At 33.2% G+C, this 16,001-nt stretch overlaps 1 protein-coding gene across 1 annotated transcript in view; it reads right to left on the reverse strand.

Annotated features, from left to right (window-relative positions):
- Slc30a9 (solute carrier family 30 member 9) overlaps positions 1-16,001 on the reverse strand; it is a 110,845-nt gene that overhangs the window by 31,458 nt on the left and 63,386 nt on the right. Inside the window, exons 10-15 of the mRNA XM_026386292.2 lie at positions 11,315-11,370; positions 8,514-8,649; positions 5,607-5,646; positions 4,538-4,609; positions 3,982-4,089; positions 1,481-1,646 (exon numbers count right to left, since the gene is read on the reverse strand). Of these exons, the coding sequence (XP_026242077.1) occupies positions 1,481-1,646; positions 3,982-4,089; positions 4,538-4,609; positions 5,607-5,646; positions 8,514-8,649; positions 11,315-11,370 (578 nt within the window). The remainder of the gene's footprint in view (positions 1-1,480; positions 1,647-3,981; positions 4,090-4,537; positions 4,610-5,606; positions 5,647-8,513; positions 8,650-11,314; positions 11,371-16,001) is intronic.

The raw sequence follows: 16,001 nt of genomic DNA on the forward strand, positions 1-16,001 counted from the left end.
AGGAGGATTGTGAGTTCAAAGCCAGCATCAGTAATGGCGAAGCGCTAAACAACTAAGTGAGACCCTGTCTCTAAATTTAAAAAAATACAAAATAGGGCTCGAGATATGGCTCAGTAGTTAGGTGCCCCTGAGTTCAGTTCCTAGTACCTAAAACAAACAAACAAACAAACAACAACAACAACAACAACAAAAACATATAGTAAGAAAAAATTCAATTTTAAAAAAGGGAAATAAGAAAGTACTTTGAGATGAATCAAAACAATGCAACATATCAAAATTTCTGGATACAGAGAAGCAGTGTTTAAAAGGAAAATTTATATCTAGAAATGTCTATATTAAAAAAAGAAGTAACATATCAAATTCAAAATTTAACCTACCATCTTAAGACACTGGGCAGGGGGATAACAAATTAAATCTGGTGGTACTGGAAATGGAAACGAGGGCTCAAGAATGTTAGGCAAATGCTATACTACTGAGCTATACCTCAAGCCGCTCAAATTAAGATTTTAAAGTTTTGGTTTTCCACTTCATTATGAAACCACACTGCTGCTAAATTTCACTAAAAAACACCATGAGAATTCTAATATTTCTTTTAATAAGGATTAAAATCCTTATTAGACCACACCTAATAAGGTGCCAACACCCAATGAACCTAGGCTGTCATACAATGGACTGCCTAAATAAAGCATATAAGAAATCAGTGAATTAACATTTTCTATTATTTCAATGACTTTAGAGAGCAAACGATCACAATTAATAAACAAAGGGATATAAAATTAATTCCCAATTCCTTTAGTCACCTCATTTAATGACTCCTAATAGTTTGACTAAACTACAAAATTGGAAACAGTACAACTCTTCTGGTTATCTCCTAAGTCTTCAATTCTTTAGTTAGTTTTACACAATTTAAAAGATAGGGACTGGGGGAAAGACCACTAGTAGACCACTTAACTAGTAATGTGTGAGGCCTTGGGTTCAGTATCTACCACTATAAAAGAAATAACAATAAAAGAAATAACTAAATAAATAAAAATATAAAAATAATATAAGGAAAAATTTAAATATATTAAAAGTACATTTTCAAAACCAATATAAATTACATTTACTTTGGTAATTATTTCCCCATGAATAAATACTATTTCACATTTAATATATTCAACTTATAATTACAATACAAATATAAGGTAAATATAAATCTAAAGGTTTGATTTTAAGTGGTTCCACATTAAGGATCCAAAACTTTCTACTTTGCAAAACTTCTATTCTCGTTATATCATCTGACTATGACTTATTTTAATAAAGACAATACAAAATTTAAAAGGAAACTAAGTGTTCTTGCTTCCTTCCAAGACAATAACTCTGAAAAGTAATAGATTAGAAAATTCCAAAGGTTAGGAATCCAAAACTTCCTTCGGAACCAAACATTCCAGTCTTTCAATGTTTTTACAAGTCCTGACAACATTACTAGAATAAGGCTAACCTTACTGATGGGTCATTCTCCAGGAGTTCAGTAAGCCGCTGAACTTGCTCTGGTTGAATGGATCGTCCCAAGAGTGCTTCTGTGTTGGTGTAGATGAGGAATGCTGAGACCACGCCTAATAAGGTGCCCACACCCAACGAACCTAGGCTGTCATACAATGGATTGCCTAAATAAAGCATGTAAGAAATCAGTGAATTAACATTTTCTATTATTTCAATGTCTTTAGAGAGCAAACAATCACAATTAATAAACAAAGGGATATAAAATTAATTCCCAATTCCTTTAGTTACCTCATTTAATGACTCCTAATAGTTTGACTAAACTACAAAATTGGAAACAGTACAACCTGCTTTATATTACCTAAGAGTGTTATGAGCTTAATTATTTAGGACCTGTTTCTTGTGTCTGGTCATTATATAGGTCAAGGTTCAGAGTATTTTCAGAAGACATACCAGATACATAATAATATAATTAAGAGTCAATTTCTTTTAGATATATAGGTAGTACTCTAAAAAAACTGTTGTGGAATCAAAGTCTGAAAGAAATAAAAACTTCTTGTGCCTCCTTCCTAACAAAATCCTGTGAAAAAATTAAGAACTACAGAATATGACATGGGTGATCTTATTCAACCAAGGATAATAATTAGCTAGTACCACAAAGTAGTGGTTCTCAAAGTTTGGTTCCTGTAACAGGAGTTATCAGTAACACTTGAGAATTTGGTAGAAATAAAAATTCTCAGATGTCATCCCAGACCTTCTGAATAAAAAATTCTGAAGGTGAGGTTTAGCATTTTGTGTTTCCCCAAGCCCTCCAGTGTTTTGTTTTGTTGGCAGTACTGGAGATTGAACTCAAGAGTGCTCTACCACTAAGCCATATCCCCAGCTCTTTTTTATTTTTTAAGACAGGGTTTCACTAAGTTGCTGAGGATGGCCTTGAACTTGCCATCCTTCTGCCTCAGCCTCCTGAGCTGCTGGGATTACATGCACCACAATGCCAAGCTACAGTTTAAATTTTTATAAAAATTTTACCTACATGGCTTTTATAATTAGAAGTCTTTTTTATTCCAGAGAAAAAATGTCATCAAAATAATATTTAACTTTTAATGCTTGATAAAATATATTTATTTACTAGAAATCTGAATTTATATACTAGTTTTATCAACATGTAGCCAAAATATAATATTAAAAAATAAACTCACTTATCTCTACTAAGTGAATAAAGCATAATCTATTGAGGTTTGTAGAACTCAAGATCAAATATGCTCTTTACAAATCCAAACTTAAATAATTTTTCACTAATAACTTATGTTAAAAAAAAAAAGACCCCAAACTATAGGTCAACCAGAAAAACAAAGGGATATAAAATCAATACTTTTAGAAATATTTCAGATCACAGTGAACATAAGAAAATGCTCCTTTAGTCTCAAGAGGTACATTCAAAATGAGAAAGAACAATTTGTATTTCAGACCACTTCAAGAAACATTGCAGAACTGGAAGCCAATCACCTAAAATTATTTGCAAGAACAAAGGGGAAAGAATGGAAGAAACTCCATTCCAAGAGAATTCCAACTCCACATATTAAGCCTTTCATACCAAATGGTTCTTTCATTTTAGAAAATAAAATAGTTTTTCTGACTTACCTGTATTGTACTGGCCCTTGAAAAGACCTAACTAGCTATCAAAATGAAGATGAAACCAACTTAGAATTAAGGAAATATAAAGGCAATAACACTTACTATTGGACTTAAGAATAGGAAAAGACAAGTGAACAAGAGCCACAATATCTATTTATTAGAATTACTGGCTTTTTTTTTTTTTTTAGTTCTCTCTCATACTATCTTAATAAACTTATAAAGTTACTAGGACAAATGTTATTATACTTTTATAGGTAAAGTTATAGCCACAGGGTTTAGAGTATTATAGAAATCTTCTACTAATACCTTTCCTTATTAATTTATTTTTTTGCTACTGGGAATTGAACCCAGGGATATTTAAGCACTGAGCCACATCCCTATTTTGAGATGTGGTGTCACAAAATTGCACAGGACCTAAGTTGCTGAGGCTGGCTTTGAATTTGTGATCCTTTTGCCTCGGCCTCCCAAGTCACTGGGATTATAGGAGTGTACCACTGCACTGGATTCCTTATTTTTATTATTTATTTATTTTTAACATTTTTTTAAAAGATGTAGATGGACACAACACTATGCTTTTATTTGTATGTGGTGCTGAGGATCGAACCTGGGTCCCGCCCGTGCTAGGTGAGCGTTCTACCGCTGAGCCACAATCCCAGCCCCAAGGATTCCTTATTTTTAAATTAGAGAAACTTGCAACTCAGAGAAACCTGAACACTTTTACTGCCCAAATATCTTACATAAATAAATGGTTAGCATGGAATTAATATTTAACAATTAGTTTAAAATTATTCAATGATATAAGGAAAAAATCCCGTTTATTTGAGAAGTAAGTAGTACAAATAAATATATTTGAAAAGAAATATTTACCTGTTATAGAAGTAAGACCCATGCAAGTGGCTGCTATTGTCACTCCCAAGACTGCTGCAGTATCCTCCAATAATATAACATTTGTACTAGGATCACGACTTTCCATTACTTAATCATGAAGAAAGAGATAAGAAAATTTGTAAAAAATCTAACTTGTTACTATCAGAGGACATTTTAGTAAGCATCTATTTAAAATCAAACTATAAACTAAGATAAAAAGGTATGACAGACCATAATTTTAAAAATTCTGTTTAATATAAACATATTTTTTTGGCTTAAATGTCAACAATAAATGCCACATAAAGTCAAATTACTTTTTCAGGTTATGTAAGCATATACAGAAATACAGTAGTTTACTTAAGTCAAATCCAAACAGAAAGTACCCAAATGCTCCAAGTGCACATTTTTCCAAATGGCTGATTTATTCAGTAAGAGTCACATAGGGAAAACACTGAGATATATTTTATATCCATCTAAGTGGCACAGAGCAATAGCCTTAGATCATTTTAAGAAAATAAACAAGGAGACACTGATATCTGGCTTCTAAAACACATACCATATTTGTAAAATGACATTCCTTTGGCCTGAGCACTCCTACGAAGTTCATTTACTGCAACAAGAAGTGTTGCTGAAAGAAAAGCACTCATATCAGCAAGGAAGAGGTTTCACACCTCCAAACTCTCAAAAGATAAATTAATAATAAGCATAACACTTTAATGGCAGGATTGGCAACAAGGAAAAGTTCTATATTAACTCATTATCAAGACTCCAATTAATCATTATAATAAAATGAATCTCATATTTCTAAACCATAATCATTAAATGAGTATAACAACAGACTTAATTTATTGCATAGCCACTATTTGGCAGGTACCACCTAAGCAGAGTCACTTTTTTGTTGTTGTTACTGGGGATTGAACTGATTGGCACCCATTCCCCGAGCCACATTCCCAGCCCTATTTTGTATTTTATTTAGAGACAAGGTCTCACTGAATTGCTTAGGGCCTTGCATTGCTCAGGCTGGCTTTGAACTCATGATCCTCCTGCCTCAGCCTCCTGAGCCACTACAATTACAGGTGTGCACCACCACACCTGGCAACAGTCAGTTTTGAGCCTCCCAGTCTTTTGAAGCAGGTGATATTAACATCATTTTATAGCCATCAAAGATGAGGGGCCCCATAAATACATACAAATATGATCTGTCAATTAAAAATTATATAATTTAAAAACCAGACAAAGGGGATACCACACATACAAAATGACAATGCTTCAGGGGTATAGCAGTGAATTAAAAAGTTTCATTCCGTATTAGCAGTTCTATGACATAATACAATTATAAGTGTGTATTTCTGAAGTTTTAAAAGCTGAGTGTTTAAAACTCTAGTATGATTATATTTTTATATTGTACTCCAATGTTTTGTGCATTATGCAGTACTAAAGAACAAAGCACACTTTCCTCTTGTCACATCCATTACAGGAACAACCACAGTATATTATATAAAGACTTCTTTTCCTAAAAATAGATAAACCTTATTCCAGTTTTCTTTATTCAACAGAACTTAAACTATAGCAATGGAATGCTCAATATATATCACTATACAGTGAGACTTTGTGATGGCACATACCTCCTTCAGATACCAATGATCCTGCTAAAATACAATATGCCTAGAAAATAAATATTAAAACATACATTCAGTATTTCACTCAAGGATCACAATTTTTCATGTATAAAGTTTGTCATATCTAAAACAGAAAAATTCAAATCCAAGCTAGATGGTAAGGATCTTTGACAAGAAACAATTCAAACAAGGGCAATGACATACAAACACAAACACTGGAAATCTGGGGTTGTGGACCCTAGACACAGTTAAGATCCACACTCGTATTCAAATAACTTCTGGATTTTGTCTGAATGTCCAATATGAAAAAACTCCTGTTTCAGAAAGGCAATTAGTTATAAAAAATAATCAATTATTTCTTTTGGTAGCAGTATTTCCTTGCAGTCCAGGACATACTTAAATTTTCTTAAAATTTTTAAATAAAATTTAAACCAAACAACTATAGAATTTTCAACATACCTTTCTAAACACCTACACTTTCCTGAAACAGAGGTTTTAAAAGTTTCAAACCTGGCCCCAAACCCTTATAATTCTATTGTAAAAACTGGCATTTTCCAAAATTCAGAGACTTGATTGAGTATAAAGAAAATGATAGAACAAGAACTAGAACACAGGCCTCCCAGTGACAGATACAGGCTCTTTCCACTGAATCTGACTGACAACTTGAAATTAATTACTGCTACTATGATTAAAATAGTAGCTAAACTTCCTAATAACTCTTTTAATCCTTTCACCTTTTTCTTGATTCGAGACATATTTATTACCCAATAAAATGAAAAAGCATATATCAGAGACAAAAATCTCAAAATAATTACTAATAAACTGGTTTATGATATGTGGAACCTATTATTTATTTAACAAAGAGCCACAGTCTAATGCAACCCTGTTTGTTTACTCAGAGACACATAAGTTATTAGAAACTTAAAATTTATAAACAATTGAAAATTGATCTCATTAATCTCTAATGATGTGCAAATTAGATATTAAGAGGCACTATATTAGGGCTGGGGTTGTGGCTCACCGATAGAGCACTAGCACATTCGAGGTCCTGGGTTCAATCCCCAGCACCACATAAAAAATAAAATAAATAAAGATATTGTGTCCAACTAAAAAATAAAAAAAGAGGCACTATATCTACAAAGTGGCCAAATCTTTGGAGGAGATATATGTTTGTTTACTTTCACTATATGAAATGTATAATTTAAAGAAACTGACCAATAAAAACTGTGGGAAACTAGTCAATAACAAATGTAATTAAACGTAGTTTAATAGGCTTGCTATTATATACCATGTTTAATAGGCTTGTTATTACATACATAAGATGTTAAGTGGGACTCTGTCTTAGTCTATGACCCAAAACAGAAAACAAAATTACAGTACCCCTACATTCTAGAATGAAGTACTGTTAGTACTTCCAGTCTTTGCACAGAAGATAGATCCAATCTGAGACCTCTATTCTCTAGACTACATCCAACCCCAGCTCTATACCCACTTGTCTATTTAAGAAGAGCTGGAAGTTAAGGATATCAAAAGTCAAGATTTCTTCAGTGCAAGCAGTTGAGCTGTTGAGGTTGCTCAGAAAGCTTGATATATGTTCCAGGAGTTTGGAGATAGCATGTCTGAAGCTCCGTTGAACAAGAAATCTCAAGGCAAGACTGTGTCAGCTGTGTCAGCAGAGTAGGCGATTATGTTTGGGGAAAAATTTGCACTCCCACAGAAGGCATGTTAAAAGATGTCTAGCTGGGTGCAGTGGCATACGCCTGTAATCCCAGCAATTCAGGAGGCTAAGGCAGGAGGATCACAGGTTCAAAGCCAGCCTCAGCAATTTAGTGAGACCCTGTCTTGAAATAAAAAAATAAAAAGGACGGTGGGGTGAAGCTCAGTGGTAAAGTGCCCCTAAATTCAATCCCCAATACAAAAAAAAAAAAAAAAAAAAGGCTAAACATAAGGCTCAGATATATAGCCCTGAATGGACTCTTTTGGAAAAAGATAAACTGTAACAAAGGTATTCTTGCCAAGTGCAGGGCAACCTCAAATATGTCTGAGTTAGAGGAAGTGCTATGTAATTTGTGCTTGTCAGGGGAGCTAGTCAGAGCAGCCAAGCATTGTAATCTCCAGGAAATGTTCATGAAAGACAAAGAAAGCTTTAAACATCTACAAAGGCCAGGGGAAATCAAAGCAAAATAAAACTGTTGTGTCAGTACTTTTTTGTCTCCTATCACAACCTTGGAGCTGCCTTTAGGGAAGGGGAGAAGGAAAGGAGATTAGGCAAGGCCATACAGAAGATGGACCGTCCTTCTATCTTTCCAATCCCTCAGTGCAGGCAGGCTTCTTACTGAGAAAAGGAGATACTTTAACTTTTAAATACAGTTCCAATTTATGACTAGTAACATAAGAGTGGATATTTTAATTATTGACATGAGACTATTCTTAAAACTAAAAGAGAACAGAGGTGTGTTTGTTCTTCAACAGCAACTCAAAACAGAAGAAGTTAATAGAACTGCCAAAGATTCTAATCAACAAGGTCAGGCTTAAAAATTTTCCTTATGGGGCTGAGGTTGAGGCTTAGTAGTAGAGCGCTTGCCTACTAAATGTGAGGCACTAGGTTTGATCCTCAGCACACATAAAAATAAATAAATAAATAAATATACTATGTCCATCTATAACTAAAAGAAAAAGTTTAAAAAAAGCCTTCCATATAGAGATCCTTCTGTTTAATATCACAAAATATTATATAGATTTAGATGTCTTACTCTAAAAAAAATAGCTATAGATACATTACCCTACATCACACAATCAAGAAGGTATGCTATTCCTGTTCTTTAATACCAATATGACAAAGGCATTTTACCGTGCTTAAGTCATTATGTCATATTATTTCAAAAATGAGGGAAGAAAAGAAAAGAGGATTACCCATAGAAGGGATTCCATTGGTTGAGGATGAAGCAATCCCATAACTCCATGGTACCAAGAGAGTCCTGCACCCATCATGAAAATACCAACACCACTAATTAGTGAAGCAATATAGCGCATGTTTGAAAATCCATACCTGAAAAATTAAAAGAATACAATTTGCAAAACATGTGTTTAATACTTTTTTAAAAAAAAAATTCTTAGAACATCAAAATGTTAAAAGTTTTATATTTAAACAAAATGTTAAGTGCCAAATACAAAACAGAAAAGCTAAATATAAAATGGGAAAAAAACTGCAAGATCTTTGAAAGCAATATAAAAGTAAAGAGAATGTCATTTAAATTAGATATTTTCTAGTTCTTTTTCCATATAGTGTATTTTGATTTACTAGGACTTCTTTACTATTATGTTATCAAAATTAATTTTCAAAAAATACATTCAGTGGGGCTGGGGATGTGGCTCAAGTGGTAGCGCGCTGGCCTGGCATGCACGAGGCACTGGTGTTTGATCCTCAGCACCACATAAAAATAAATAAAGATATTGTGACCACCTAAAACAAAAAATAAACATTTTAAAAAATACATTCAGATGTTTAATGAATTGGATGACATTTAAATATCCTTGTAATAGAGCTTCTAATGGAATATTTTGGTCTTGTGATCAACCTGTGATTACCTGTAATTTGAGGCTCAAAACTAAACAGTTTGGTATATTCAATTTATTGCTGCTTCTGAATAGTTTAGCAAACAGTAACTGTCAACTATTACTAGAACCAAGAGCTTCAGTTTTCTGGGTGGTTCTATGGCTAATTTCTTAAAATCGTAATTTTTTTCCAAGCATTTTGTTTAAAATGTACATTAATTTGTTTTAGTGTAAGTATCATAAAAAGAAGTTAAATATATATGAGAAAAACAATCACTTCTTCATAAGAATAATTCCTGGGAAGTTTACTCCCAAACCCAAATTCTACTGTACCCTTTTGGCATATGCAAATTCAAACAAGAATTTTCAATCAAAACTACTCTTTTTTTAAAAAAAAGATTTAATTTTGCCACAGAAAAATTCCTCGTTTTACCAATTTGATTTAGAAAAACTTACTTCCAAAGTTTCCTACAAAGCAATATAGTATATACATATTTATTTAAGTTAAAGTAAATTAGGATCTAAATTAAGTGGCATAACTTTTTTTCCCCGCTTTGGTACTAGGGATTGAAGCCAGGGGTGCTTAACTACTAAGCCACATCCCCAGCTTTTAAAATATTTTATAGAGACACAGGGTCACAGTGGGTTGCTTAGGGCCTTACTAAGTTGTTGAGGCTGGTTTTGAACTTGAGATGCTCTGCCTCAGCCTCCCAGCCATTGGGATTATAGACCTGCACCACCACACCTGGCTAAATGGCATAATTTCATTTCAGTTGTTTTCAAGAAATTTTAGGCTCTTATTGAAAAATTTATCATGTAGATCTGTACTGTCCAATGTGCTAAGTCACTACCCACATGTGACTATACAAATTTAAATTAAAACTAAATATAGATCAAAATTTAATTATTCATTAGCACTGGACTTATTTCCAGTGCTCAATAATCACAAATAGTAGACAGATAAAAAATAGTTTTATTACTGCAGAACATTCTACTGGGCAGTACTAAAGTAAATAACTAAAAATAGCCTAAAAAGAAATTTTCACAACATAAAATTGAAAATTTTTACCTTCTGATTTAAAATATTTGGCATATAACAATGGTCAGGAAAAAAATTTTTTGGAGATAGTAAAGCTATTACTAATAGCTAATCTACTATTACAATTAGCAGATTAGGGAACTAGTTGTTCTCTATATTAGTGATTAATTATTATAGTATATACAAAATGTTATTATTTATAACAGGAGTGCTTTCTTTCAAGTAAGGAAAGGCATTTATAAAGCATAGATACAGACACCTTCACAGAAATAAAAGTGCATTGTGGGGGTTACCGGGAATTGAACTCAGGGGCACTCGGCCATTGAGCCACATCCCCAGCCCTATTTGCATTTTATTTAGAAATAGGGTCTCACTGAGTTGCTTAGTGCCTTGATTTTGCTGAGGCTGGCTTTGAATTCACAATCCTCCTGCCTCAGCCTCCTGAACTGCTGGGATTATAGGTGTGTGCCACTGCACCCAGCCAAAGTGCATTTTTTTCATCCTAAGATTGATCAAATTCTATTGATAAAACTAGTAACATAATGATGCATGTAAAATTCAAATATTTTATTTTAGATGGTTGTTAAAAGCAAAAGAAAAAACTATCACATAATTGATATGATTCAAAATAATATATTCTAAAATGTATACTCATTTTACAAATATGTAATTTTAAAATATTAACAAGATATTTTAAAATAAAAATAAAAGGATTAAAATAAGTATATATTTAATGAAAGTTATCTGCAAAACTTTAGACTGGGCAGCCTATTAGTCTACATTTGAAGTATGCTTCCTGGACCGAAATAAAACAGAACTCTAAGGTCCAAATAAATGCTTTATTATTATCGAATGTGGAGAACAAAAGATCTTCATGCTGTGTTTCAAAGCATTAAAATAATTTAAAATTCATATTCAATTATATCTTAAATTTATTTAGGCACAACAGTTAGACCTACATTTTAGATACTACAGTGGAAGAAATGGCCAGATCTTTTACAAATTGCAGATATATAAATTGCAGGAGATTTCTAAAATTTAGTTCCTTTGATTTCAATAACTTGTTGCCAAAAAAAAAAAAAAAAAAAAAAGAAAAGAAACAAAAAGGCAATATTCTTACGGATGAGTAGGATCTGGTGTTTGAATAGACTTACTGATGCCCAATGCTAGTAAACCCTATGGAGAAGAAGGAAAAAACATAAATAATCATTAGCAAGATGGAAAATATTATATGATTAAGCCAATTTTGACAACAAGAAAACTCCATAACACATGTCCAATGGCCCAGCAATTTTAGTTTTCGGTACTCAGAAAAATAAATGAATCTCAAAGGGCTCAAAACAACACTATTTATAAAGACGAAAAACACAAAAGCAACTTTAAAATCCATCAGTTTGGGAAAACAAGTAATAAACCTTAAATTACTTTTACGATACTTTAAAAGAATGTGGATGGGGCAGAGCTTTTTATACTGACATGGAAACAGCTTTTAGACCTACTACAAAGTGGAAGCAGGTAGAAAAGCAAATTAGGCAGTACATAGAATATAAACTCATGTTCTGTAGTTTTAATAAACTACTTATAAAGCACAAGAAAAGGTCTGAAGTAACCTATACTTAACTGTTTATAACTCAAGTTTGTTAGGATAGTCTGCAGTATCTATTTTTTTACAAGATAAATAACTACTATAGCTGTATAAACAAAAACCATGCACAGGAAATACACACATCAATGTGCTGTGCACAGGGCACTGATTATCTGGGGAATAGAAAGGAAGAAATAAAGATGAAAAACTTATAATTAAGATTATATATCTTGGCTGGGAGTATAGCTCAGTGATAAGAGTATTTGCCTAGCATGTGCAAGGACCTGAATTCAATTCTCAGCATGCAACCCACACAAAATTTTATTTCTTTTTTCTTTCTTTTTTTTAATATTTATTTTTTAGTTGTAGTTGGACACAACACCTTTATTTCACTTGTTTATTTTTGTATGTGGTGCTGAGGATCAAACTCAGGGTCTTGCACGTTTGAGGCAAACGTTCTACGGCTGAGCCACAACCCCAACTCAAAGATTTATTTCTTAAAAAACAAAAACCTAAACATGGTAAATTGCTAACTTGTGTTTAATTCTAATAACCAGATTCTCACTTTCCCCCCTTTCCTCCTTTTTTTCTTGCCTTCACCTTTCCTTCCCTTCTTTAATTTCTGAATTTGATATGTTGTTAAAGAGTTATCCATTGGAACTTCTCAATATAAGTATGCTTGCTTGTAGTAAGTACCATCCATTATACTTTGATGTGAATTTTGAAATCTATAAAACTATCTACCTCATTAGAACTATTTGTTTAATAAGAATGCAAAGCCTCTACATGAATGTCCTATATAATTTTAATTGACTGATTCAGGACCTTCCTGTATTTCAGTATAATACCAAATAATTAGATATATAAGGCTTCCAGATAACCAAATTTCTCAAAGATGAGTTTTATTAAAAATTATAAAAAATTTATAAAGAATAAAGCATCTTTAAAATGGTCGAAACAAATAGATACTGGATTTTTACGTTTTGATATTGGAAATCCTACCATAAATACACAGAATATTGCAAGTCCTTTTTTTTAAAAAAACGGATTCCCAAGGAAGGTGGGGTGAATTATCTAAATTACAGGTGGTGACTCTTCAGTGAATTAAACTAAGAAAATGGGAGTAAATTAAAAGGAACATATAGCTGGGCACGATGACGCATGCCTGTAATCCCAATGACTCAAGAGGCTGAGGCAGGAGGATCTGAGTTCAAAGCCAGCCTCAGCAACTTAGCGAGCTGCTAAGCAACTCAGTGAGACCCTGTCTCTAAATAAAATACAAAATATGGGGCTGGGGTTATGGCTCAGTGATAGAGCGCTTGCCTACCATGGGTTAGGAACTGGGTTCAATTCCTCACACTGCATATAAATAAATAAAGGCCCACCAGCAACTTAAAAAATATTTTTTAAAAAATGCAAAATAAATCTCTAGCAATTAGAGAAATGCAAATCAAAACTACTATAAGATACCATCTTACTCAAGTCAGAATGGCAGCTATTATGAAGACAAACAACAATAAGTGTTGGCGAGGATATGGGGAAAAAGGCACACTCATACATTGCTGGTGGCACTGCAAATTGGTGCAGCCAATATGGAAAGCAGTATGGAGATTCCTTGGAAAGCTGGGAATGGAACCACCATTTGACCCAGCTATCCCTCTCCTCGGTCTATACCCAAAGGACTTAAACAGCATACTACAGGGACATAGCCACATCAATGTTTATAGCAGCACAATTCACAATAGCTAAACTGTGGAGCCAAACTAGGTGCCCTTCAGTGGATGAATGGATAAAAAAAAAAATGTGGCATATATACAAAATGTAATTTTACTCAGCAATAAAAGAGAATAAAATCATGGCATTTGCAGGTAAATGGATGGAGTGGGAGAAGATAATGCTAAGTTAGCCAATCCCTAAAAAACGAATGGTGAATGTTTTCTCTGATATAAGGAGGCTGACTCATAGTGGGGTAGGGAAGGGGAGCATGGGAAGAATAGATGAATTCTAGATAGGGCAGAGGAGTGGGAGAGAAAGGGAAGGGGCAGGGGATTAGCAAGGATGGTGAAATGTGATGGACATCATTATCCAAAGTACATGTATGAAGACACGATTTGGTATCAACATACTTTATATACAACCAGAGATATGAAAACCTGTGCTGTATACGTGTAGTAAAAATTGTAACACATTCCGCTGTCATTTATTTTTTAAAAATCAATAAAAAAATTTTAAAAACAAAACAAAAAATACAAAATAAGGCTGTGAATGTGGTTCAGTGGTCAAGTGCCACTGAGTTCAATCCCTAGTATCCTAAATAAATAGAAATATAGATCTCTTAAACTTGTACATTAAAATAGTGATGAACTCACCTTATGCTATGAATGTATATATACATGTATACATATGTATATAATACTTATGAAATATTTGATGAGGATTTAATCATTTTAAAATCCTTAATATTCAGATTGTGGGGGCTAGGGATGTGGCTCAAGCGGTAGCGCGCTCGACTGGCATGCGTGCAGCCCGGGTTCGATCCTCAGCACCACATACCAACAAAGATGTTGTGTCCGCCAAGAACTAAAAAATAAATATTAAAAAATTCTCTCTCTCTCTCTCTCTCTCTCTCTCTCTCTCTCTCTCCTCTCTTAAAAAAAGATTTAAAAATATTCAGATTGCATATGTAATAAAGTCTGGGATATCAACAATAATTTTTTTTAATTTTGATTTTTTAGTTATCAAAGGACCTTTATTTTAGTTTATTTATTTTTATATGGTGCTGAGGACCGAACCCAGTGCCTCACACATGCTAGGCAAATGCTCTACCACTGAGCCCAACCCCAGCACTCAATAACTATTTTATAAATCAAAATTTGTGCCACATATATTCATATAAAAATCAGACCTCATAGTTCATCCGTAATCCTGCTCTCCCTCAGAGGTAAGGTAGAATCACAGTTATATTGGGTAAGTGTCATTCTAGACTTTTTCCTGCACATTTATCTTTCACACATAACCCACACTTGTTAATGTATATATAACCAGTACAACATAGTACTAACATCTAGTGGCAAAGAAGCATCATCAGTGCTCACTGCTCCATAATCAAACCTTCCCTTTGACATTCCTTCATTACTATACATGCAGCTGTTACATGCTGTCTTGGCAGATCTTTCTAGTTTTTGGTTTTTAAAAAATATTTTTAGTTGTAAATGGACACAAAACCTTTATTTTTTTAATTTAATTTTTTTATGTGGTGTTGGGGATCGAACCCAGTGCCTCATGCAAGCTAGGCAAGTGCTCTACCACTGAGCCATGACCCCAGCTCCTTTCTAGTTGTTTTAGTGCATATGACCTGCTTACAAGACAAAGGAGTGTGTCTTCTTCTAAACACTTACTACACTGAAAACTCAAGTGTTCAATAAACTCATGTGAGTTAATATTAAATAATGTGCTGTATATTATTTAGCAGAAAAGCTTTCAAACTCTCAAATTGTGAAACTAAATCATCATTAGAGATAAAGGTCTAATTTAAAGCTGGAAGTGTTTTGTTGCTCAGAAGAAAAAATACGGCATTAAAATACTGGAAATAATTAAATTTTTAGAAATGTTATTATAGATCTCAAAAGGAACAGTGTTCAAAAGGATATGAGAGATACAATTTCCATCTACTGTATGAGGTCCAATTAAAATCTTTTTCATAGAAGCTTTTTGAAAACTCTAAGGCATACTCTTCACTTAGGAGTTCTTTTTTAAAAATATTTATTTTTTAGTTTTAGGTGGACACAATATCTTTATTTTATTTTTATGTAGTGCTGAGGATCAAACCCAGTGCTTCACGCATGCCAGGTGAGCGCTCTACCACTGAGCCACAACCCCAGCCCCTCAGGAGTTCTTAAAGCACTGAATACCACATGGTTTCTAACTTACTTTTTTCTTATTTTGTTTATTCCTTTACAAAAATTCATTTCTTTTTCTAGTTACAAAACTAATACATGCTCACTTTAAAGAAATTTAAGTACTACAGGAGATGGGATTATTTAAGAGTCTGGAGTACATTTCAGACACTTTCTCTCTCTCTCTCTCTCTCTCTACACAAACACACACACACACATTTATCTTTATCTCTATGTACATTTTTAAATTTATCCTTTTTTTTTTTGTATTGGGGATTAAATCCTGGGATGATTTATCACTAAACAACATCCCCAGTCCTTTTATT

Source organism: Urocitellus parryii, chromosome 10, assembly GCF_045843805.1.
Source record: "Urocitellus parryii isolate mUroPar1 chromosome 10, mUroPar1.hap1, whole genome shotgun sequence".
Lineage (NCBI taxonomy): Eukaryota > Metazoa > Chordata > Mammalia > Rodentia > Sciuridae > Urocitellus > Urocitellus parryii.